The 25300-nt window shown below is 36.1% G+C and overlaps 1 protein-coding gene across 6 annotated transcripts in view; it reads left to right on the top strand.

Moving 5' to 3' along the window:
* The window catches only part of LOC6038405 (anion exchange protein 2), a 149801-nt gene extending 126536 nt beyond the window's left edge, over positions 1-23265 (top strand). For 5 of the 6 annotated variants that reach the window (XM_038258971.1, XM_038258972.1, XM_038258973.1 and 2 more), the window contains 5 exons: positions 11585-11902; positions 18929-20832; positions 20889-21083; positions 21142-21370; positions 21648-23265. In XM_038258971.1, coding sequence (XP_038114899.1) covers positions 11585-11902; positions 18929-20832; positions 20889-21083; positions 21142-21370; positions 21648-21722 — 2721 coding nt within the window. In that variant the 3' untranslated portion in view covers positions 21723-23265. The remainder of the gene's footprint in view (positions 1-11584; positions 11903-18928; positions 20833-20888; positions 21084-21141; positions 21371-21647) is intronic. The other variant, XM_038258976.1, reaches the window with a different exon arrangement.
* Positions 23266-25300: the final 2035 nt, after the last annotated feature.

Here is a 25300-nt window from a genome sequence, read left to right as displayed (position 1 = left end):
CTGATTTTTTCGCTAGTGAACTTCTCTCACCCAAGAAAGTCTCTCCCGAACTTTTAAGAGACAACAGTTTATTTGCCGTAAATTTATTTTACATATCATTTGAATTAATTTATTTTGTTTTGTTTACACGCAGTTATGAAAGAATTTCATCAAAAAAGAAACTTTTGACGAAAAAATCGGATGGGAACTTGGCTCTCCTCTATCGCGCCTGAAAGATCGGCAAAAAGAAACTTAAGGAATCATAGACTTGTTACTTGTTAATTATAGATGTAACGTCACATATCTAAAAATGACCTGTCATTTTGCGCAGAAGAACAATGTTTGTAAACAAAACAATAAGATTCACAAAAAAAAAATCATCGACGGATTGATATTCTTCGGAACGTTCGGGAGCGATTTGCTTTTTTTTGCGATGCCTGTTTACACGCATTGTTATCTAAGAGCAGTTCTCTACGGAATCGGTCTTTTTTCTTTAATTTTAATTTTTGTATTTTTTAATCCGGCTGAAACTTTTTTGGTGCCTTCGGTATGCCCAAAGAAGCCATTTTGCATCATTAGTTTGTCCATATAATTTTCCATACAAATTTGGCAGCTGTCCATACAAAAATGATATGTAAAAATTCAAAAATCTGTATCTTTTGAAGGAATTTTTTGATCGATTTGGTGTCTTCGGCAAAGTTGTAGGTATGGATATGGACTACACTGAAAAAATGATACACGGTAAAATTTGGTGATTTTTATTTATCTTTTGTCACAAAAACTTGATTTGCAAAAAAACACTATTTTTAATTTTTTTTATTTTTTGATATGTTTTAGAGGACATAAAATGCCAACTTTTCAGAAATTTCCAGAATGGGCAAAAAATCTTTGACCGAGTTATGAATTTTTGAATCAATACAGATTTTTTCAAAAACTCGAAAAACTGGTCGCAAAAATTTTTCAACTTTATTTTTCTATGTAAAATCGAATTTGCAATCAAAAAGTACTTTAGTGAAATTTTGATAAAGTGCACCGTTTTCAAGTTATAACCATTTTCAGGTAACTTTTTTGAAAATAGTCGCAGTTTTTCATTTTTTTAAATTAGTGCCCATGTTTGCCCACTTTTGAAAAAAATATTTTTGAAAAGCTGAGAAAATTCTCTATATTTTGCTTTATTGAACTTTGTTGATACGACCCATAGTTGCTGAGATATTGCCATGCAAAGGTTAAAAAACAGGAAAATTGATGTTTTTTAAGTCTTACCCAAACAACCCACCATTTTCTAATGTCGATATCTCAGCAACTACAAATCCGATTCACAATGTTAAAATATGAAACATTCGTGAAATTTTCCGATCTTTTCGAAAAAAATATTTTCAGAAATTTAAAATCAAGACTAACATTTCAAACGGGCCAAACATTCAATAATACGCCCATTTGAAATGTTAGTCTTGATTTTAAATTTTTGAAAATATTTTTTTCGAAAAGATCGGAAAATTTCACGAATGTTTCATGTTTTAACATTGTAAATCGGACCTATAGTTGCTGAGATATCGACATTAGAAAATGGTGGATTGTTTGGGTGAGACGTAGAAAACATCAATTTTCCTGTTTTTTAACCTTTGCATGGCAATATCTCAGCAACTATGGGTCGTATCAACAAAGTTCAATAGAGCAAAATATAGAGAATTTTCTCAGCTTTTCAAAAATATTTTTTTCAAAAGTGGGCAAACATGGGCACTAATTTAAAAAAATGAAAAACTGCGACTATTTTCAAAAAAGTTACCTGAAAATGGTTATAACTTGAAAACGGTGCACTTTATCAAAATTTCACTAAAGTACTTTTTGATTGCAAATTCGATTTTACATCGAAAAATGAAGTTGAAAAATTTTGCGACCAATATTTCGATTTTTGAAAAATCTGTATTGATTCAAAATTCATAACTCGGTCAAAGATTTTTGCCCATTCTGGAAATTTCTGAAAAGTTGGCATTTTATGTCCTCTAAAACATATCAAAAAATAAAAAAAAATAAAAATAGTGTTTTTTTGCAAATCAAGTTTTTGTGACAAAAAGTTAAATAAAAAATCACCAAAATTTTTTTACCGTGTATCATTTTTTTTCAGTGTAGTCCATATCCATACCTACAACTTTGCCGAAGACACCAAATCGATCAAAAAATTCCTTCAAAAGATACAGATTTTTGAATTTTTACATATCATTTTTGTATGGACAGCTGCCAAATTTGTATGGAAAATTATATGGACAAACTAATGATGCAAAATGGCTTCTTTGGGCATACCGAAGGCACAAAAAAAGTTTCACCCGGATTAAAAAATACAAAAAAAATCGAATGACCGAAATCTCAGAGAATTGCTCTAAGAAAAATCACATGTAATTTTTCCATTTTTGTCGTTTCACCTGAAATATAGTTTCTTTTTACTGGTGATTCGTGCATGAGAGAGGAGAGACAAGTTCGCTTTTGGATTTCTCTCTTATGGTACTTTAGATTGAGTGAAAAGAAACTATTTCGAAGATGAAGAAACTCATCGCTGTTTCTGAGCCTTCTTTTTACCGATATTTTACACAAGAGAGATGAATGTTAACGTAGGGTGACAATAAAACATCAGGGATACCCCCTGATCCGATTCCTTAAGCAATAATAAGACCCTGTGAAAATTTTGAGCGAAATCGGTTAAGGGTTCAGGATCGCTTTCTATCATTGAAGATGGTGAAAAAAAAATCTTTTCATACAAAAACGTATTCTTTAAATCGTTAATAACTCGTCAGGGTTAACTCGGATCGTTTTGCGGTCTCCTACAAAGTTGTTTGTCACAAAATTTTACATAAGAATCTCACACTTTACAAACATCCAACATAGTTAACGCCACCTTTTGGCGGAATTTTGAAAATACATTTTTTCAAATTTTCCCATACAAACTTCAATGATAAAAAGCTACCCTTAACCTTTAACCGATTTCACTCCAAATTTTCATTAGTTCTTATTTTTGCCTTATTTTTTCAATATTTTATTTTTATCTTGTCACCCAAATGTTACAGGAAATTTAGAACAATTGAACTGTTGATGTGAAGTTAAGTGAAAGTGTTGAAATGAAGATTTACTTTGACTGGTACAGATATTTTTTTTCCTCCAAAACTGCATTGATTTGAATTAATGATTAGTTCAGAGAAGTTTGTGCTCCATGATATAAACCTGGAAACTCAAATGACGTATATTTTAAAAGTTTTTGTCAACTACATTTTCCCCTAATTTTGTTCAAATTCCTCAACAAGTATTTGATTAACAAACATTTTCAGATTTGATCAAAAACTCTTTCCACCAAAAAACAAAAGATTTGAAAAACGTTATCCTCTTTTTAATAGGACAAGGGAAGTTCTCCACAAAAGTTGGTTTTCAAACATTTTTGATGAATAGTGACAATGCATTTCAATTAATTTTAAATAATTTGAGTTTTTCTTGTTCTGAAGTTCTTCATAGAAAAAACTTCATAAAATTGTTTGGAAACAAGTATAATTGCATTAAATTTAAAATACACAAAAAACCCAATCCGTACTCTCCTGCTGCTTACTGCATTCATTACCCAACAAATCAATCCTCAATAAATCTCCTAATATAACGGTTTATTGTATTTCTGCACCATGCTGATAAAAATGGCACAAAACGCATTCGCAATCAGTGTTGACTTAATCAAACCGCCCCTGTTGCTATATAACTGTCAACCATCATCTGGAAATCTGACTCAACCTTAATTTGTGGAAGCACTCTTGTTCGCATGCCGTATATTTGAAAAACCGTTTTTGAGTGTGTTTTTATTAGATTTAAAAAAAATAAGCTATTGAATATCTGCATTTACTTCATAAAGTAGTTTATTTTTAAACAGTCATCGAAAAAATATTTTTAATAACACAAATGGAAAAACGACAAACATTTATACCACGTCTAAAAATAGAACCAATTTCCATCACTGGAATGTTTACCCTCCCGCTAATCTCTTGTACAACAGTGGGAGTCAGTGAGTGACTTGTACATCAAAATTGCAGACCCCGCCGGCGATAACGGCCCGAGACAGAGAGCGAGCGTTTATCCAGCCAGGAGTATTCCAATTATTTTAATTAAAGGCGACATTCCACCTAGTGCACATGTCGGCTTCGATTCCACCCGCCACCAAAGTGTAGTTAACATATCTAGACTGACACCACGCCGTGCTGCTACTAGTGAGTGTCATTAGTGCGATCGATATTTAGCATAAATTAGAGTGCTAACATTGTTCGTTAAGGGTCCACCGCAATTTGCATGCTGTCAATTTTCATCATTCAATTTTTCTTTTCTCGCGCAAATTTTCCTCCCCCCTTAAGCCCACCTTGGCCCAAGGTTCGCGTATCGATTTGTGCGTGTTGTGGTAGTCCCTTAAAGGGCAAACAAGGGAAAGCGGGAGGTGGGGGGTTTCCTTTATCTATGCAATGTAAACAATGTAACGCGCTTTTGTGCTTATCGTATTCGATGTTGAGGCACTAATGCATTCCGAGAAAGGGCGACTTGTAAACATTGGCGACTCGGTACCCATCCGGAAATTTTATCTAGATGTGACATAATTCTGGGTGTTTTATGGCAATGTTAAATTACAACACTAAAATTTGTACTTTATTTTAAATTTATCTGAATAAATGAATTCAAAATAAAGATATAAGCGTTCTCTTTTTGTATCTCCTATCATTTGCAATTTAAGTAAATTATTTTTAATTTTTTTTTTCTTATTCTTGGTATTCCCTTAGTAAACAGCAATAATTGTTCCAATGGATTATAATGTAACACACAGCTGAAAGGAACTCAAAAACTCTGATATGTTCTAAAGGTCTTAATGTAACTTGATTATTCATCACCAATTAAATCTAATGGAAACCTAAAACTTTTTATAAATTCTTGACCCAAAAGTTTGCTGATTATAGCGGAAGCAGTTTTAAAGTGTCTTGCGTATAATAAATTTATTTATGATTTTTTTACGTTTTACAATATGCAAATATCTCAAATTAAGTTGGGAGTTCCTTGTCCAAATTAAATCCATTTTTTTAATTAAGGTGGGCCCTAGCCAAGTGAGATTGGACCATAAAAAATGATTTAAACTATTTTCACAAAACCTTATTTTAAAAAAATCTTATCTTCGGAAAAACTGAACCAATTTTAGCCCGCCGCTAGGTCTTATAATAACTTTATTTGCTTTTTTTTTTTTTTTTATTTCCAGCATGTTCAACGTATGATATCCAAATACAGCAATTCCCCACGAAAACAGCATGATTCGAAAAAAAAGTTCTCCGATCGGGCTCAAAATTTTTCTGGGGGATCCTTGGCCAAAATAATTAGACCCGTATTTTTTTGTTTGGCCATTACGGTGACCTACGCCGTGTTAGGGTGGTCCGAAAATGGCAATTTTCGTCGATTTTCGCAAAACCACTTTTTCAAAAATCATCTCCGCGCCATTTCATCCGATTTTAGCTGTCCTAGACGCAAAGAAAGGTGATTAGTTTGGCTATTTGGGAAAAATAGTAAGAAGTTTCGAAAATCTAGCTTAACATTTGAAAAGGTCATATGAAAACTTAAAATGCTGTTTTGAAGGTCTCGGGACCAAAGAGCCTATGTCTGAAAATATTTTTATCGGATTCCTCGGAAAATTTCACATAACATATCAAAAAATGGTGAAGTTATGTTTTCGATACTCTGAGATACGATTTTTTGAAAATAAAAACTGTGTTTTTCGACGCGCCACGCGCAAAAATGGGAAAATGACGAAAACGGGAAAAAATCGATTTTTTTCACTAAAACTGCGATAACTTTAAAATTTCAGCGATGACCTATACATGTTAGGATACTAAAATTTTCGTAATTAAAAGACGCAACTTTTGGTACCATAACATCTATAGGTCATCGCTGAAATTTTAAAGTTATCGCAGTTTTAGTGAAAAAAAGTCGATTTTTCCCCGTTTTCGTCATTTTCCAATTTTTGAACGTGGCGCGTCGAAAAACACAGTTTTTATTTTCAAAAAATCGTATCTCAGAGTATCGAAAACATAACTTCACCATTTTTTGATATGTTATGTGAAATTTTCCGAGGAATCCGATAAAAATATTTTCATACATAGGCTCTTTGGTTCCGAGACCTTCAAATCAGCATTTTAAGTTTTCATATGACCTTTTCAAATGTTAAGCTAGATTTTCGAAACTTCTTACTATTTTTCCCAAATAGCCAAACTAATCACCTTTCTTTTGCGTCTAGGCCAGCTAAAATCGGATGAAATGGTGCGGAGATATGATTTTTTGAAAAAAGTGGTTTTTGCGAAAATCGACGAAAATTGTCATTTTTCGGACCACCCTAACACGGCGTAGGTCACCGTAATGGCCAAACAAAAAAATACGGGTCTAATTATTTCGGCCAAGGATCCCCCAGAAAAATTTTGAGCCCGATCGGAGAACTTTTTTTTCGAATCATGCTGTTTTCGTGGGGAATTGCTGAATATGGAAAATATCCATTAACAGGCTTCAGAAATATATATATATATATTTTTTTTTGAAAAAAAAAAGTAATCGGGTTTTGGTTTTGATCTAACTCTAAACACCATGCGTCTCCATCAAAATGTGTTGAGACTAATTTCTATGGAGAAGCATGATACTATCGATAAATTCGATGAACTATTTTCAAAAAATCATTATTCGGAATACTCCTAATGATTTTTTTTTTTTTTTTGGATTTGTTACGAATACGTCCGCAAAAAAATAAAACAATTATGTTCTATGGTCCCTTCAGCCATGTTTTTTTGAAATTCTTAGTATTTTTCCTTCAAAGCCGTGGCGTACTAAAATTGAATCAGCAATTCCGAAAACATATTTTTTGAAAATGTGGATTTTGCGATAATTCGTCTGTTGTGTGCTATCTTGTGACAACGACCATTTGGTACTATTCGAGAAAATCGATTTTTAAAGTTTGATGATAAATATTTTCAAAACTATGAATGATAGAGCCAAACATTTTGAAGCAATCGGTTCGTATACTATTGCTTAACAAACGCTCCAAGTTTCAACTAATTTGGTTACACCAGTTAAAAGGTACAGTAAATTAAGTTAACAAAAATCTGAAAAGCACGTGTCACAAGTGTGTTTCGAAAGTAAAATTTTACTACGTGTCACAAGTGTGCACAGAATTCCCATACAAACTAAAATAGGCATAAATTAATAGTTTAACCGACTTAATCAGTATATTTTCAACACAACAGATTGCATTGCCTTCAGAAAATGTGTATCAACATAAATTTGTGAAAAACAAGAAAAAAATTTCACATTTTCCAACAACATGTATGACGTGTCACAAGTGTGCACGATCATTTTGATGATAAATTGGTCTATGTCACAAGTGTGTATTGCGATATCCGGGAAACGGAAGCGAGTTCCCAAAATCGGGTTAAAGCATCTTGTAGTGTTTGTTAAGTTTAGTAAAACGTCATCATTAACTCATTTTCGACCAAAATGGTCTATGTCACAAGATAGCACACTGCAGACGAATTGTTGAAACACGTATTTTTTTTAAACCACAAGCCTCGGCTAGAATCTAAAAAAAATAGGAATTGAAGCTGCAAATTCAAAATTAGGTTTTTGCCTTCAAGGTAAAGGTACAATTACTGTTATTATACAATATTTTACAATTCAATTTTATTGCATTCTACACATTCATGTGGGTGAGGGACATTTCGCCTAAAGTTGTTTTGCCTAATGAACCTTTCGCCAAAAATCGTTTCGCTAAATGGGACGTTTCGCCGAATGGATATTTCGCCGATTAAAAAAAGTAACAGAAAATGAATTGTTCAAAATTCCGTGGGTTTTAACGTTTTTTTTTTTGACTTGACTAGTTTTTTCATATTTATAAAAATGATTTTATTTATTTCTTGGAGTTTTTGCATTCTTTTCAACATTACCAGCTCTTTGAAAATCAATTTGTAGCTAGAAAAGAATTTCTGTCCCATTCGGCAAAATGTCCATTCGAAGAAATGTACCGTCATCTGGAGAAACACGAGGTAAATTGAGACAGAAGCTTTAAAAATATTTTTTCTCAATATTTTGATAATTTTGTATATTTTTGGCTAGAAGAGATACAGAACTATCGCTATTCAGACATAAGTACCAATTTACCCCAGTACACCAGTACACCGCCACAATTTTGCAAAGCAAAGCTTTCTAAATATAAAGCATCGAATTTCATCTTGAATTTAATTGCGAAAAAATGTTAAGAAACTAGTTTCAAAACATTCGGATTACAAACGTGTCCTAATTTAAAGGTTAAGCACATTTATAGAAATCAAAACATTAAAAAAAAAAACTCGATTTTGAATGTCTCAGAACGATAAAAGTAATATAGGTATATCATAAAAATTGCAGATATTCAATAGTTTCTAACTTTTTCAATGTTGTATTTCGCTAATTTAACAGATTTATTTTTTTTTGTATCTCTTAGACCATACGTGATTTTCGAAAACAAATCTCTCTGAGCCCGAATTTGCACCAAATGGTAACAAAAAATTAAGCTACGCCCTTTTTGATGTACTGATATTTACAATATTGAGTAATATTTGAAAGCATGTTACTGTAACAGCAAATGCTTGCAAAGTGATGCCGAAATTGCTTAACGGAAGGGTGACAATTTTTCCAAATTGATGATTCTCCTATATAAAAATTGTTTTTTTTTTTAATCATTTGTATCTATATATGTTTTTATACTAGAGCAGTTCTCTACGAAATCGTTTTTTTTTTTATTTTTTTTTTTGTATTTTTTAATCCAGCTGAAACTTTTTTGGTGCCTTCGGTATGCCCAAAGAAGCCATTTTGCATCATTGAAAATTCAAAAATCTATATCTTTTGAAGAAATTTTTTGATCGATTTGGTGTCTCCGGCAAAGTTGTAGGTATAGATATGAACTACAATGAAAAAAAAATATACACGGTAAAAAAATTGGTGATTTTTAATTTAACTTTTTGTCACTAAAACTTGATTTGCAAAAATAAACTATTTTTATTTTTTGATATGTTTTAGAGGACTTTTCAGAAATTTGCAGGTTGTGCAAAAAATCTTTAACCGAGTTATGAATTTTTGAATCAATACTATTTTTTTTCAAAAAATCGAAATATTGGTCGCAAAAAATTTCAACTTCATTTTTCGATGTAAAATCAAATTTGCAATCAAAAGTACTTCAGTGAAATTTTGATAAAGTTCACCGTTCACAAGTTAAAGCCATTTTTAGGTAGCTTTTTTGAAAATAGTAGCAGTTTTTTATTTTTTTAAATTAGTGTCCATGTTTGACAAGTTTTGAAAAAAATATTTTTGAAAAGCTGAGAAAATTCTCTATATTTTGCTTTTTTGAACTTTGTTGATAAGACCATTAGTTGCTGAAATATTGCCATGCAAAGGTTTAAAAACACGAAAATTGATGATTTCTAAGTCTCGCCCAAAAAACCCACCATTTTCAAAAAAAAATAAATCAAGGCTAACATTTCAAAAGGGTTAAACATTCAACATTACGCCCATACCCATACCTACAACTTTGCCGAAGACACCAAATCGATCAAAAAATCCTTCAAAAGATACAGATTTTTGAATTTTCATACATCATTTTTATATGGACAGCTGCCAAATTTGTATGGAAAATTATATGAACGAACTAATGATGCAAAATGGCTTTTTTGGGCATACCGAAGGCACCAAAAAGTTTCAGCCGGATTAAAAAATACAAAAAAAAATCGAATGACCGAAATTTGAGAGAATTGCTCACTAAATAAAAAACATACCGGGCAGCAATCAAATTGTCTAAGAATATTTAATTGATCATTGTGGCAGTGAGGTGCAGAACCATAATGCTATGCTATGCTATGCTATTTTTTTATACTAAATAAAAAAATAAGCTTTTTTGGACAACGATTCTGTACTATACTTTCGAAAATATTAAGGTTTGTGCAGTCAAGTGACGGCCTTCTAAACATTACTGACTGTTAATATTATCTATATTTGGAATGGGTGTTTATAAAACTTTAATAATTTTGATCAAATCTAGGTTGATATTCGAAGTTATATAATCACATTTTTTAAATATTTTGGCCTTTAGGGAGTTAAATTCAAATTTCATCTATTTTAATCTTCTATGTTTTTTCAAATATATAAATTTAAATTTAGTTATAAAGATGTTGAAGTCCAACACTTCAAATCACACATTTTAGATCAGATATTGAACACTCACTAACATTTACACATACACCACACACACTGTATTTCTCCCTTATTATATTTTTTTCAACTATCACTTCATTTTCACTTCTATTTCTGCCTTTCATACTATCTGATTTTAAGTTTTCCTCTTCTCACTGTACCTTTCTCTATCTCTCTTTATCTTTTTGCTGTATTATTATTTCTTCTAGAACCTAGCCTTTAGAATACACGACAAAAGCATGGAACATCTTGTATTTTATTGTGAGCCCCTAAGCTCTAGTCAATTGGTAATTTTTTGTTTACAAAAATCGAAATGCATCCAAATTGCGTCACCATGTTCTGTTGTACAAAAAGTGTTTATTACATTGCTCCTGTTATGTCTGCTGACTGATGTCTGATGCACAAAGTTGGACCCGAAGCGAAGTTTGATGTTTACTGCTTTTCTGTTGTGTTTTCTTTGCTGTTTGGTATCCCCGAAGGTCCGACTTCCTCCACCATGCCCCCGTAATCAACTGACTGATGATGATGATGACGAGCATGGAGTTGGAAAAGTCTAATCAACAGCAGTGAGAGTGTCCTGGGGGGTGCTTCAGGGTGCCAGAGTGTCATGTTGCGTTTCCCTATGTATGTGAATGGTTTTGTCTTGATGTTTATGATTTGTTTTTTGTCCATGCCCCATAAAAAGATACTACCGAAAGCTGCTTGATATTTCTCTTATTAAGTTGTTACTACACAGTATAAATCGAATCGGAAGTCAAAGCATCACGGACACACTCAAGACACAGCTTGACTGAAAAATCTATGGTGATTGGCAATCAACAAAATAGCTTTTTTTCTTCAAAACCTTGTTAAGATAAATTCAATGTGAATTAAATTTCCGAAATTATGTTGAAATTACATTTGAAGAATTAAACTCTTTCAAAATGAGAAATATTCTACAAATTTTTAATTTTTATTTATTTGCGTTTTCTATTTTATAATATTATAATATTTCTACAAATAACAACTTCTCCTTAGAGAAAAAAAAATTATTTAATTTTTACCATAACATTTTTGTCCAGCTGTGTAACCATCATCATCGTAGATCATATTACAACCAAACCAATCCAGTATTTTTTCAATAAATCACAATTTTCAAAGTCATGTTCATGCTGGAATTAGTCATCTGAAATTTACACCAATACAAAAATTAAGAGTCAAAGATGCTAACGTAAAATTTTCCGACTTTCTCTCGTTGATCTTTACTGTTATACAAAATGGACTTTACTTCAAAATATTCGCAAAAATCTACATCTAACTATCGAAAAAAATACCTCTTTCACCACCCTGCAACGACCACAATCTCTAGTCACTGTCGTTGCGCGGTGGTGGCGAGGATGGCAGCACTGGCGGCCTCGGCACCACCGAGGTCATTGTGGGCGTCCGGAGGCTCAACTCGTTCGTAAGTCCGACCCAAAGTTACACGCTGAGCCCCCCGTCGCTGCATCCCAATTACAGCCCCAACGGCCACCATCACCACCAGCAGCAGCATCAACAGTCCAAGAGGCAGCACTCGAATGGCCATCACAATAACCACCACCGGCAGAGGACCGAGAGCCCGGAGCAGCCGGTGGCCACCGTGGCCGGAGGAATGCGCCGGAACAACTCACCTCCGTCGCTGACAGTTGTAAATGAACACAGTTGATTGAATTTTGTGCGCTAAAGTTTGCCCTTAAGAAAAAAGCACCAGAGAAAAGTTTTTTTCTTTTAGCTTTGTTCCACTTTTTTAGACTCTTGGTAGATTATTTCCTTTTACTTTTATCTCGTTTGGTTTGCTCCCTAGAGATCTTGTTTTTTTCCTGTCTTTTTGTTTGTTCATTCGTTCGTCTAACGTAGTTTTCCCCAGAGTTATCCCAGCTTTTCCGACGATTCATCATGGGCTTACTTGAGCTTTGCGATAGACTGGTTCGAACAATTTCATCACCAGAATTTGATTTTTTAGAATTTCCCTTTCAATCGAAACATTTTTAAGAGCTAAAAAAACTATGTTAACATCGAAAACATTTTTAAAAATAATACCAAAATTGAGCTGCAGTCTTCAAAAATGTATAATGGGTTAGCTTTGTTGGGATCAATCCTTGCAGCATAAAAAATCATTTCGATAATCAAGTTTGATAAATCTTCCAGTTAGGTAAACATACTGAATACCAACCATTTGAACAAGCTCATGATTAGATTCAATTGATTTTTTTTCCGCTAAATATTTGAAACATAGACAACATTTATTGAAATATGGTCAGACAAGTGATTTAAAACTCTGTAATCTTTCTTCTTCCACTATCCACCTTAAAGAGATGAATGCACAATGATGTAATGTCTTTATAATAAAACAACAAAAAAAAGATGTGTAAAAAAAATCCATGTGTAGAGAACTTCTAAAATCTGGCAACCCTGGCGTAAGATATCGGTACTTAGGTAATCACGACGTGAACAAACTTTACAGGAAAAAATAATCATCTCTGCTTTCAAAAGTGTCTTATAGGAAATTTGCTCAGCTTTCAGATGCTTCACAGAGCGAAAAGTTTCGTATTTACACCCCTTGGGCACTATGCACATATTGTGATGAAACATCTAAACAATTTAATGTTGACAGAAACCTAGTACTACGTTTTGTTCAGGAACTCATGCTGAACATTTTGCTACAAATAGCTCATGAAAAGTTATATAACAAATACTATCACAAAAATAAAAAAAAAGGTGCACATGCTTGCTTAAAAAGTTTGTACACCTTTCGAAAAATTAACATAAATCATGTTATTTGTTGACAAATCACCATAAATCCAGTCTCCCAACTCCAAATCACAGCTAAAAAAGTAGTAATCCAGCTGCGTGTAAAAGGCCTGGGTGTAAAATAAATTCTGCATTATTTTATGTAATTCAATGTAATATTACACCCTGAAATATGTTGCCCATCAGTATGGGAAACCTACTTGACCGAAATGTCAAGCTCATATATGCGTTTATCCTTTCCATTTTTCATCGGTCTGATGGCCGAGCGGGATAAGGCGCCAGTCCGTACTGTTGGTGCTGAGTTTGAATCCTGTCGGTTGCAACTTTTTTTTGTGTTTGCAAAAAATGTACATGCAGTGTGTAATATTAAGTGTTTATTTTGACGAAGGTGATGTGCATGCTTTTGCATGCGATTTTACCATCGGATTTTTTGCTGTGTAGGCATCCTTGACTGATTAAAAAAATAATTTGGATTGAATATAAAGTTTACTAACTACTTAGTATAAAAGTTTATATAACTCTGGAAATTCTATATAAAACTTATCCAAAATTAATTTTGCAAACTTTTAATTCAACTAAATGTCAATATATTACCATAGAATTGCTAAATAAACATTTTGGAGTGGGTATAACACCGTTTTGGGGGTATTAGTATCGATAGAATAGATTTTTCGTTGGAATTTCGTACCAACCCGGAATTACGTCGTCGGAAAATCCGCCGGCATCTGAACCGATCCACAATTCACAAGTCAACCTATGTGGCATCAGAAAGGGCATAAAATTTCCGATCTTTTGATACCCATACATCCAGGTTTTCTATAAAACCCACGTTTTTAAATACCTAAGCAAAAACGTTGTTATGGTTTCGTTTGAGCAACCTGCCAAAAATGTATGGAATTTCGTAATTTTTGTTCTCGTGGATCAAACTTACTTTTTGCCCACACCCAAAATTCAGAGTCGAGATAATCGTTCTCTCAAAATTTATTGAGGGCTCAGTGCCAAAATCGATAGAATAATGGTACCAACTCACACCATCATAACAAATGAGTTCATTCGTTAGTTGAATCAATAAATCTCCAACAAGTGTCATACATCGACTTCTGACTTCTCCTTGGTCACCAAGCTGTGGTGGCCGAGGCAGCTAAGTCATTGGATTGGTTTGTCAAAGGTCTCTGGTTCGATTCCCGTTGTCGACACTTTTGGTTTTTTGTTTGACGGATGAACTTTTTTTGCAAATGAACCTCGAGAGAATAGTTCTATCGCCCATCTCGAGCTGTGTTCTCTGCGTCCGTGAATGGTACCACTATTCTCTCGACTCGAGACCATCATTCTCTCGGACTAGCGCTGCCAGTTTTGGGTGCAGGTATTTAAAAACGTAGGTTTTGAAGAAAATCTAGATGTTTGGGTATCAAAAGATCGGAAATTTTATGCCCTTTCCGATTCCACATAGGTTGACTTGTGAATCGTGGACCGGTTCGGATGCCGGCGGATTTTCCTACGACGTAATTCCGGGTTGGTACACCCAAAATTCAGAGTCGAGATAATCGTTCTCTCAAAATTTATTGAGGGCTCAGTGCCAAAATCGATAGAATAATGGTACCAACTCACACCATCATAACAAATGAGTTCATTCGTTAGTTGAATCAATAAATCTCCAACAAGTGTCATACATCGACTTCTGACTTCTCCTTGGTCACCAAGCTGTGGTGGCCGAGGCAGCTAAGTCATTGGATTGGTTTGTCAAAGGTCTCTGGTTCGATTCCCGTTGTCGACACTTTTGGTTTTTTGTTTGACGGATGAACTTTTTTTGCAAATGAACCTCGAGAGAATAGTTCTATCGCCCATCTCGAGCTGTGTTCTCTGCGTCCGTGAATGGTACCACTATTCTCTCGACTCGAGACCATCATTCTCTCGGACTAGCGCTGCCAGTTTTGGGTGTAGGGGAAATATACCCATTTTAATCACTCTGAGCTGTTCGACCAATTCTCATCACTTTTGCTGTTTTCTGCTATTAAATCAACATTTTCAGATGTACCAACAATGAATAGTTGCTTGCTCACTTTTATTTGAGCTATTTATTACTTTGGAACAGTCAAAAACACTTTATGAAAGCTGTAATTCATGATCAAAGTACTGATAGGCTGATAATAGAAATAGGCTGAGAAAGGGTATAGTTCCCCTATATTGACATTTAGTTGAATTAAAAGTTTGCAAAATTAATTTTGGATAAGTTTTATATAGAATTTCCAGAGTTATATAAACTTTTATACTAAGTAGTTAGTAAACTTTATATTCAATCCAAATTATTTTTTTAATCAGTCAAGGATGCCTATTTGGAGTTGGGAGACTGGATTTATGGTGATTTGTCAACAAATAACATGATTAATGTTAATTTTTCGAAAGGTGTACAAACTTTTTTTGCACCTTTTTTTATTTTCGTAATAGTATTTGTTATATAACTTTTTATAGAAATCATCGTTTCATGAGCTTTTTGTAGCAAAATGTTTGGCATGAGTTTCTGAACATTTATTGGAAACATTTTAATAACAGTTCAGGAAACATGTCAAATGATGTGTTTTATGTGTCATTAATTCATCAAAATATGCTAAATAAGGCAAGTGACAACTTTGTAGAAGGTTGCAAATCGCTAAAAATGTTGAAAATGAGCAATTCCAGCTCAAATCAGGAATTATTCTGGTTCCTTTGTACCCTACCCTCTCCAATTTCAATGAAACTTTGTAGACTTGTTATCCTAGGCCTATATAAGCCATTTTTGTGTATATGGAGTCAATAGTACTCGAAAATAACATTTGAGAAGGGCGTAAGGTTTTTAAATATTTTTGTATTTTGTAATTTAAAAATTACTGTATCTCGAAGCCGTTGCATTGTACCAAAAAGTGGTCAAAGACACTTGTAGGAAATTGGACGGGCTTTCTGAAAAAAATACACTGAAACAAAAATACACGCCACTTCTATGAGATTTTTTGATTTTTAAGTTTAAAAGTTACATCACCTTCAAGTCACGATTTTTTTTTCGGTCAAAATTTTTGACGAAATACCCTAAGATGCTACAAAAAGACTGATGAAAAATGCAGGATGGTATGTCTCTCCTAAAAAAATAAAAAAATGATTTACCAAAACTATTTTTTTGAAAAGTGGTCTAAACGTCAAAATTTTCAAAAACCGGTAGTGGGAATCGATTACCCAGACAATTTTACATAAAAGTCTCCATATTGACCATCGTTCTATGTCCAATCCTTGGGAAGATACAGCGGTTTAAAAAATAAAAATATCGAAAAAATAGGTTTTTTGGTGTTTTTTTGCAATTTCTATATGACAGACTTGATTTTTCAGTCTCGTAAATATTTTTACCGAAAAGCTCGTCTAATTTCCCAAAAGTTTGCCTTTGACAGTTTTTTTTATTTGACTCGTTTGAATATTTGCGTAAGCTTATTTAGTATTCAGGTGTCTACCACACTGAAAAAAATATTCTATTTTCAGTTATGAGCATTGTAATTAAACTTATATCTGTAAGCCCATACATCCAATTGAAAAGCTGTCAAAGGCAAACTTATGGAAAATTAGACGAGCTTTTCGGTAAAAATATTTACGAGACTGAAAAATCAAGTCTGTCATATATAAATTGCAAAAAACCACCAAAAAACCTATTTTTTCGATATGTTTATTTTTAAAACCGCTGTATCTTCCCAAGGATTGGACATAGGACAATGGTCAATATGGAGACTTTTATGTAAAATTGTCTGGGAAATCGATTCCCACTACCGGTTTTTGAAAATTTTGACGTTTAGACCACTTTAAAAAAAACAGTTTTAGTAAATGATTTTTGTATTTTTTTAGGAGAGACATACCATCCTGCATTTTTCATCAGTCTTTTTGTAACATCTTAGGCTATTTCGTCAAAAATTTTGACCGAAAAAAAAATCGTGACTTGAAGGTGATGTCACTTTTAAACTTAAAAATCAAAAAATCTCATGAAGTGGCGTGTATTTTTGTTTCAGTGTATTTTTTTCAGAAAGCCCGTCAAATTTCCTACAAGTTTGTCTTTGACCACTTTTTGGTACAATGCAACGGCTTCGAGCTACAGCGATATTTAATTTACGAAATGCAAAAATATTCAAAACGCTCACGCCCTTCTCAAATGTCATTTTTGAGTACAATTGGCTCCATATACACAAAAATGGCTTATATAGGCCTAGGATAACATGTCTAAAAAGTTTCATTGAAATCGGAGAGGGTCGGGTACAAAAGTTCCAGAAAAATTCCTGATTTGAGCTGGAATTGCTCTATAAAGCTCTTTTTGATACTATCCACCAATTTTTGTTTAAAGTTGGCTTGAAATTTGATATTTTGTTGAGTTGAACCAGCCTCCGGCTGAAAAACTCTGTATTAAAGAATAATAATAATTGATATTTTTTTTTTGCCCGAACAGAGCCATCAAACTTAAAAGTTTCGGACCAGGCTATCGAGAAAGAAAAGTTATTCCAGCATAATCCGATTTCATCCCTTTCCACCCCATCTCCTCATTATAACAAAAAAACACAAGAATCTCTTTTTCCTTGTTTCCTCCCTCTTATTCCGTAGAGTTGCGAGTTGAGTTGTCTTGTTACTTGTGAATGTTACACTTTTCTCTTTACTACTCTTTGGTTTGGATTTCCCAAGTTTGCTCGAATTACACCAACTTTTTCGCTCATCGCCGTTGTCTTTTCCTAGAATAAAAAAAATCATAATTTCTATCACCTTTTGCCCTATTTGCGTGACACGAGAACAAAGTTTTTTTTTGTGGTTTTTTGTTTGAGTTTTTCCTTCTAATTGAATAGCTATTTTTAGAATTGTTTTCTCCGAATCGTTTTTTTTTAAACTTTCAGCAAAGTTTTTCTTTTTATTATTATATCACTTTTCGAATTATTCTGTCGAAATGATCACTCATCAGGGACAAAAATCATTCAATTCGAATTTTTCAAGGTATCTGCGTTATTCATTTGTTTTAAATTGACTAACTTGAAATTTCCGTGAATTTTCTGTGTAACTTCGATACCTGTTTCACCGCAAACGAAAACCAAAAAAAAAACAATTTCCAATTTTTGCAGAGCGGCGAAAACAGTCGAAGGTCCTCGACGTTGGACTTCAGTCGAAGGCCTTCGATATTCGATTTCAGCAGAAGGCCTTCGATGTTCGATTTCAGTAGACGATCGTCGACGTTCAATGTCATTGATCGGCTGCGGGCCAGTTTCAGCGAGGTAATCTACAGATTCAACGATGTTCAATGTCGGCGTGCGTCGCTAACCTGATGAGTCTGGCCGTCACTACTCGAAATTGTGTCAAGGTCGGGAAAACCACAAGCAGGTTGTTACTAAAAATGTGACCAAACAATACGCAATGTGACTCAACCTGTTGTTGAAATTAATCTCTTTTTTTGTGCTGAAAGAAGCATCCATGAAATTACGTCTTCTGACAAAATGTACAGGTGAAATGCCGCTTATAATCATCAAACAGAAATCATCGTCTTTGTTTGTTGGTAACAATTCTACGGTCTGCCTTCATCGAAAGGTGAGGCAAGATAGTGAGCAAGAGGGTAACTCTCGATTCTCTAAGTTTCTCTCCGAAGCAAAGAGAGAGGCGAATGAAAAGTTAGGAGAAAAGAGAGTTACTCTGTAGCCCGCTGCTCTGTACTTTATGTTCCTGCTCTCTTTATTTATCCTCTCTAGACAAGCACGATTCGTTTGCTTGTTCTGTTCTGTGTTTTAGCTCTGTACGCTTCTAGGTGTTGAAATCTTTACTGTTTTAGTTTGTAGAGCAATTTTATGTTAAATGCTTAAATTTATGTTATTTTGAATAACCTTCGCTTGGACGTCTTGTTCTTGTCTGAGATAATAAGCTCAACTCTGTTTTTCGCCCCCTGTAGAGCGTCGACGACAAGAAGCCCCGCATCGTGCCGTCCAGTGAGATCAACGGCCATGGTGAGACCAAGATCAACATGCAGGAGGAGACGTACACCTCGTCGCAGGAGGACATCAAGATGCGCATCCAGAAGGAATCGATCCTGAAGCGCATCCCGGAGGGAGCGGAAGCGACCACGGTGCTGGTCGGTTCGGTGGACTTCCTCGAGCAGCCGACGATCGCGTTCGTGCGGCTGGCCGAGGGAATCCCGATGCCGAGCATTACGGAGGTTCCGATTCCGGTGCGGTTTTTGTTTATCCTGCTGGGACCAAAAACGGCCGAGTTGGACTACCACGAGGTTGGCCGATCGATCGCCACGCTGATGTCGAACGAACACTTCCACGATATCGCTTACCGAGCGGACGACCGGAAGGATCTGCTGTCGGCGATCAACGAGTTCCTGGACGACTCGATCGTGCTGCCACCGGGCAAGTGGGAACGGCAGGCTTTGCTGCCGTTCGACGAGTTGAGGGCCAAGAGTGACATGATTCGGAACAGAAAGAAGAAGGCGATCGACGAGAAGATCAAGAGTAAGCAACCGCTGATGACCAGCGAGGAGGAGAAGAAGCTGCTGGCGGCGTCGGACGGCGATGGCAAGAAGCCACCGAAGAACCCGCTGGAGAAGACCAACCGACTGTGGGGTGGTCTGTTCAACGATATCAAGCGAAGATATCCGATGTACATGAGTGACATCAAGGACGGATTGAACGCGGAAACGCTCGCCGCGACGATCTTCATGTACTTTGCGGCACTGTCCACGGCCATTACGTTTGGAGGTTTGGCATCGGACAAGACCCACAACCTGATCGGTATCTCCGAGACTTTGGTGTCCTGCGCGTTTGTGGGATTAATATTCCATACTCTTGCGGGTCAACCTTTGGTCATCATCGGAACTACCGGTCCGCTGCTACTGTTTGACGAAGCGCTCAACCAGTTCTGTATAGCCAACAACTACAGCTTCCTGACGGTTCGAGTCTACATCGGCATGTGGTTGACTGTAATTGCGCTCACGGTATCTGCCTTCGAGGGTAGCGTCTATGTACGCTTGTTCACCCGCTTCACGCAGGAGATCTTCTCCGCGTTGATCACCCTAATCTACATAGTAGAAACGGCCATGAAGCTGATCTATGTCTACGGACGTAATCCTCTGCTAGCCGAGTACCGCTACAAGAACATGACGGTCATGCCGCAGCCACTACTCGAAACCGACACCAACTCAACTCTCGACTCTTCCGTTGGTCTGCTGGCGGAAAGCCTTACGGCAATCTCCAACGCCACCACCGCCGCCGTTGCCACCCTAAACGACGACGACAACCTGCTCATTCCCGCAGATGCCCTTGGACCAAAAAATCAACCCAACACGGCCTTATTCTGTACGCTGCTTACGCTCGGAACGTTCTCGCTTGCCTACTACCTTCGACTGTTCAGAAACTCGCACTTTTTGGGCCGTAACGCCCGCCGTGCCCTCGGAGACTTTGGCGTGCCGATCTCGATCGCCATCTTCGTGGGTATCGACTACATGCTACCGCAGGTCTTCACCGAAAAGCTCAGCGTGCCGGAAGGTATCTCGCCCAGCGATGAGTCCCGCCGCGGCTGGGTCATCCCGATGGACGGTCTGCCCAGCTGGATGCCCTTCGTCGCCGGCATTCCAGCCCTTCTCGTTTACATCCTGATCTTCATGGAGACACACATCTCCGAACTGATCGTCGACAAGCCGGAACGTGGCCTCAAGAAGGGCTCCGGGCTGCACATGGACATCGTACTGCTCTGCTTCCTGAACACGGTCTGCGGCTTCTTCGGCATGCCGTGGCACTGCGCCGCCACGGTCCGCTCCGTCACGCACGTGTCCGCCGTCACGATCATGTCCAAGTAAGATCGCACTTTATTCCAATACCCAAAATTTCTTCAAAACTGGTTCGTTTCAGAACGCACGCCCCCGGTGAATCTCCCCACATTACCGACGTCAAGGAGCAGCGCATCTCCGGCTTCTTCGTGTCGCTGATGGTGGGCCTGTCCGTCACGATGGCACCGATTCTGCGTCTCATCCCGATGTCCGTGCTGTTCGGCGTGTTCCTGTATATGGGTATCGCCTCGATGAGTGGCGTTCAGTTCTTCGACAGGTTTGTACCTCTGCGCCTCACAATCAAACCTACTCTAACCTTACTTGTCTTCTCCTAGGTTGCGGCTGTTCTTCATGCCGGTGAAGCACCACCCGCAGGTGCCGTTCGTGCGGCGTGTGCCCACCTGGAAGATGCACGTGTTCACGTTCGTGCAGGTGCTGGCGCTGGCCATGCTGTGGACCGTCAAGTCGTCGTCCTTCTCGCTGGCGTTCCCCTTCTTCCTGATCATGATGGTGCCCATTCGGAAGCAGATGGAGCGCATCTTTACGCCGCTGGAGCTGAGGGCGGTAAGTGTGGGGTTGTAAAAGGAGGAGCGGGCAGGGGAAATAAAGACCGCAGGTCGTCACAGTTTAATTCTAGAGTGTTCGGACCCGAATGACTGTTGAGTTAAGTAGTCCTTGAACGCAATTAAATAAACAAAATAAATTCGAGAGTGTTTCAGCAAAGTGAAAAAGTTTGACAGACGCTAAAAGGCGTTTGGGAGCGTTCGTTTATTACGTAACGCAAAAAGTGGAATTTATTTATGTTTTAATTTCTAAAAAAACAACTTGAAAATCTTTCCAGCTTGACGGCAGCCAACCGAACGAGGGTGCCGAGGACGAGCCCGATTTCTACGAGCAAGCACCAATTCCTGCCTAAGCGCACGCTCGCATTACTATTACGAGTTTGATAGTTTTGTGTTTAGGAAGAAAAAGTTTTTTTTTATTTGCCGTTTGTTGTTAAGTTTAGAAAGCACACACACACAAACTTGCATCTGTTGGACGTGTTTTTGTCACTCAAAATGTAACAAATTGTTTCCAAACGTGGTAAGTCGTCCTTACCAGTTTATACTGTTTACTATACACAGACAAAATTGGACGAAACTTCTATGAAGTGACTTATATCTTTTGTTAACTGTTTGTTAGGTACACACACAAAACGATATAAATATTTTCTATGCATACTTTTGATTATAGTGACGCAATTTACATAACACCACATCAATTGAAAAACACACAATAAATTGTAAAATAAATTATCTATTTTCCAACTTGATAGCTAAGATCAAAATTAGGACACACATTAGAATAAATTTACGAAAGAGAGAATAACTTTCGGATTCTTACAAAAAAAACTAGTTCCATTCGCATTAGAGTAAATTAAATCTTTTTATTTCTTGATCCCTTAAAAGAAACGTAAGACGAAAGTATAAAAATATATTGTTAGAAACAAAAGGAACTTAATAATCAACTTTGAATGAATGTGCAACAGTCTGTGATCAGTATTACTTACGAGTGTATTGGAGAGAACAAACACACACATACACACACAACCCCTCTGTACAACACACGCAACTAAAACAATCCCACTTATGTTGAAAACACACAAATAACAAGGAACGAAAAAAAAGGTGCAAATGGTAGGAAGAAAAAGAATAGCCAAAACAATAGAAGAAGCTTACTGCGAATCAGGAAACACACCCACAAAGTGAACCAGCCAGGGATGCAAGAAGAACAAACAAGAGCAAAGAGTCCAATATATTTATATTTTGATATTTACATGTGAGGAGGAGTGCTGCCGTCAAGCGGCGGCAATCGGAAGCTGATTGTAGCAAACACACACACACACTAAAACAATGGAACGTTAAAGTTACTGCACGACGGAAACGCGACACGCGGCAAATGCCATACAAAAAGTGGAAATGTTTAAGGTAGATAGAAAAGCATCATAATGATGATGGATTGTTTTTTAGCTAAAAGTGGCATGTGATTAGTTATTGTTCTATTAAACCAGTTATGTTGTTACACACGCGATGCACACGACCAAACGTGTGCCGTTTTGTTAGAAGATTCACACATACAACACAAACACACACATACATGCGAAACGAGTGCAAAAAGATTGGCGCATATTCATCTAACTTATAGACTTTTCACTAATGCATATATATCTAATAAAAAGTAGTTAGTACTCATTAGCATTGTGAGAGAAAAAAAAAGAGAAAAAGCTTAGTTTAGATCCCAGTACAGTAGGTCTAGCAAAGATTGGTAGAGTAGTAAAAAGAACTCTTCCACATAATGAAAAAAAGAAAGGAACAACACACAAATCACTTATAATTGAAAACTGATACTTAAAGTAGCTTAGTCTAGCATGGATTCTGATAGCAGTCTATAAATGGTTAATAAAAGCTAAAACACAAAAATATTATAAGAAATGTGCGTTATGATTGAAAAATATCACAATACAAATTTTCTGTTTAGCCATTAAAAATGTCATCCTAAGTTTTTGTCCCCATGCGTAATCTCGAGAATTTCGGATCGAGTTGATGTCTTCGGCAAAATTGTAGGTTTAAGAACTGGGAAAAAATGAATCCTCTCTAAAAGCATTATATTTTGTTTAATTTTTAAAACTTAATTGCAAATTGGGTACTAAAGCCCTATATAAATTTTTATGTACAACGGTTAAAAACACGATTAAAAACCATTTCTGAAGATTTCTGATCACTTTTTTTCATTTTAATGCGAATTTTTTTTTTTTTGGCAAGACAACATTTTTTTCGATGGATCAACTATGGTCCCCTTGGAACGAGCTGTCAAGTAGGAGCTTTTCTGTCAAGAAGGACCGCGAGGTTAATTTTTCAAAATTGATTTAAAAATCCATTTTAAACTCTATGTGGCCGTACAAAGGGTCATTGTACTCAGAAAACTAAGCTTTATCGCTGTAAACAATAATATCAGCAATCTAAGCTTCATTTTAGGACCCAATTGCAAAACAAAATTATTTTCAAAAAAAAATACGTATTTTGAATTAAATTTGGATCTTTTAGGCTATTGTGCAGTGTGATTACAAAATAGTAAGCCCTTGCTATTGTTTTGCATTAAACTTAACTTGTAACAAAAAAAGTAAAACTTTTACCTTAAAAGTTTTCAAAAACCAGCTGAAATGAATTTTACTTGAACCAATGATTGTTTTTGTTTTAGAGTTGAAAATTTAGTTTGTTCTCGTTCATTTAAAAGTGTTGACTTTTTAAATAAAAGTACAACACCGCCTCCGGGGCATTAAACGGCTCATTTTGTTCCCAAAGGTTGAAGAAAGGACAAGTTCTTGTCAACTGAGGAAGCGGTTCCGGCGGCAATGTTTAGAGAAAGAAAAGGCGTAAATCGTATCTCGGAATCCGGTTACTACAACTTCACAATTTTTTAAATTTTATGGAAAACTTCACGAGGAATCCGATAAAAATATTTTCATATAAAGGCACTTGGGTCCCGAGCCCTTCAAAACTGCTTTTTAAGTTTTGAAACTTCAAACAAAAAACAAAATCGATGGAAATGGCGTGGAGTTATGATATTTTTGGAAAATATGCAAGGGTTCGAAAATCAACGAAAATGGCAATTTTTTTGGCCACCCCAAACACAGCGTAGGTCACCGTAATTGCCAAACAAAAAAAGACGGGTCTAATTATTTCGGCCAAGGAAACTCCAGAAAAATATTGAGCCCGATCGGAAAACTTTTTTTTCGAATCATGCTGTTTTCGTGGAGACTTAAAACACGGGTATGAATCTTCAAGCAATTTCAATATGGCGACTTGTATCAGAAGAAAGTGAGGCATTTTCGCTAGTTCTCACTGTTCTGTGTTCTGCGTGCACGTCCGCAAACATCGACCACACACATACTAACACAAAGCACCACCAAGAGGCAAAAGGTGATTACGAATATTTTTGGCACTTTCGTAAAAAATATGCGGTTTTGTAAAAACAAATTAATAAGTTTTTTTGCAGCCCCGGACATTTCTGTTATCACCTTCTGGTTCCTTGGATTGACCATGAATAATTTCACAGTGTAATAAACAGGGCAGCTACCACCATGTGGCGCCACTATTTCGAATGAGAAAATGATACAGGTTTTTCAGACGAGTTTCAATCCCGTGCTTAAAATTAAGCTTAAATTTGTGATATCTGAAGCAACATTTGAAAGGGACATTTGAAATGGAAAGAAAGGCCGTAAGACCAATGTCGTACAGCCCCTTTCAAATGTTGCTTCCTTCAGATATTATTGTTCATAATGATAAACCTTATTTTTCTGTGTACTATGGCCTTTTGTACGTCCGCAAAGGATTTAAAAAAGTTTTTTAATTCAATTTAAAAAAAAAACTTTGCGGTCCTACTCGTTACAAGGGGACCATGGCTTTCTACCTAAGGTACTCGCGATTGAGTGTGTAGTAGTGCGGTTGTCAAAAT

This window comes from Culex quinquefasciatus, chromosome 3, assembly GCF_015732765.1.
Source record: "Culex quinquefasciatus strain JHB chromosome 3, VPISU_Cqui_1.0_pri_paternal, whole genome shotgun sequence".
Classification (NCBI taxonomy): domain Eukaryota; kingdom Metazoa; phylum Arthropoda; class Insecta; order Diptera; family Culicidae; genus Culex; species Culex quinquefasciatus.
This window is presented reverse-complemented; position numbering and strand designations above follow the sequence as displayed.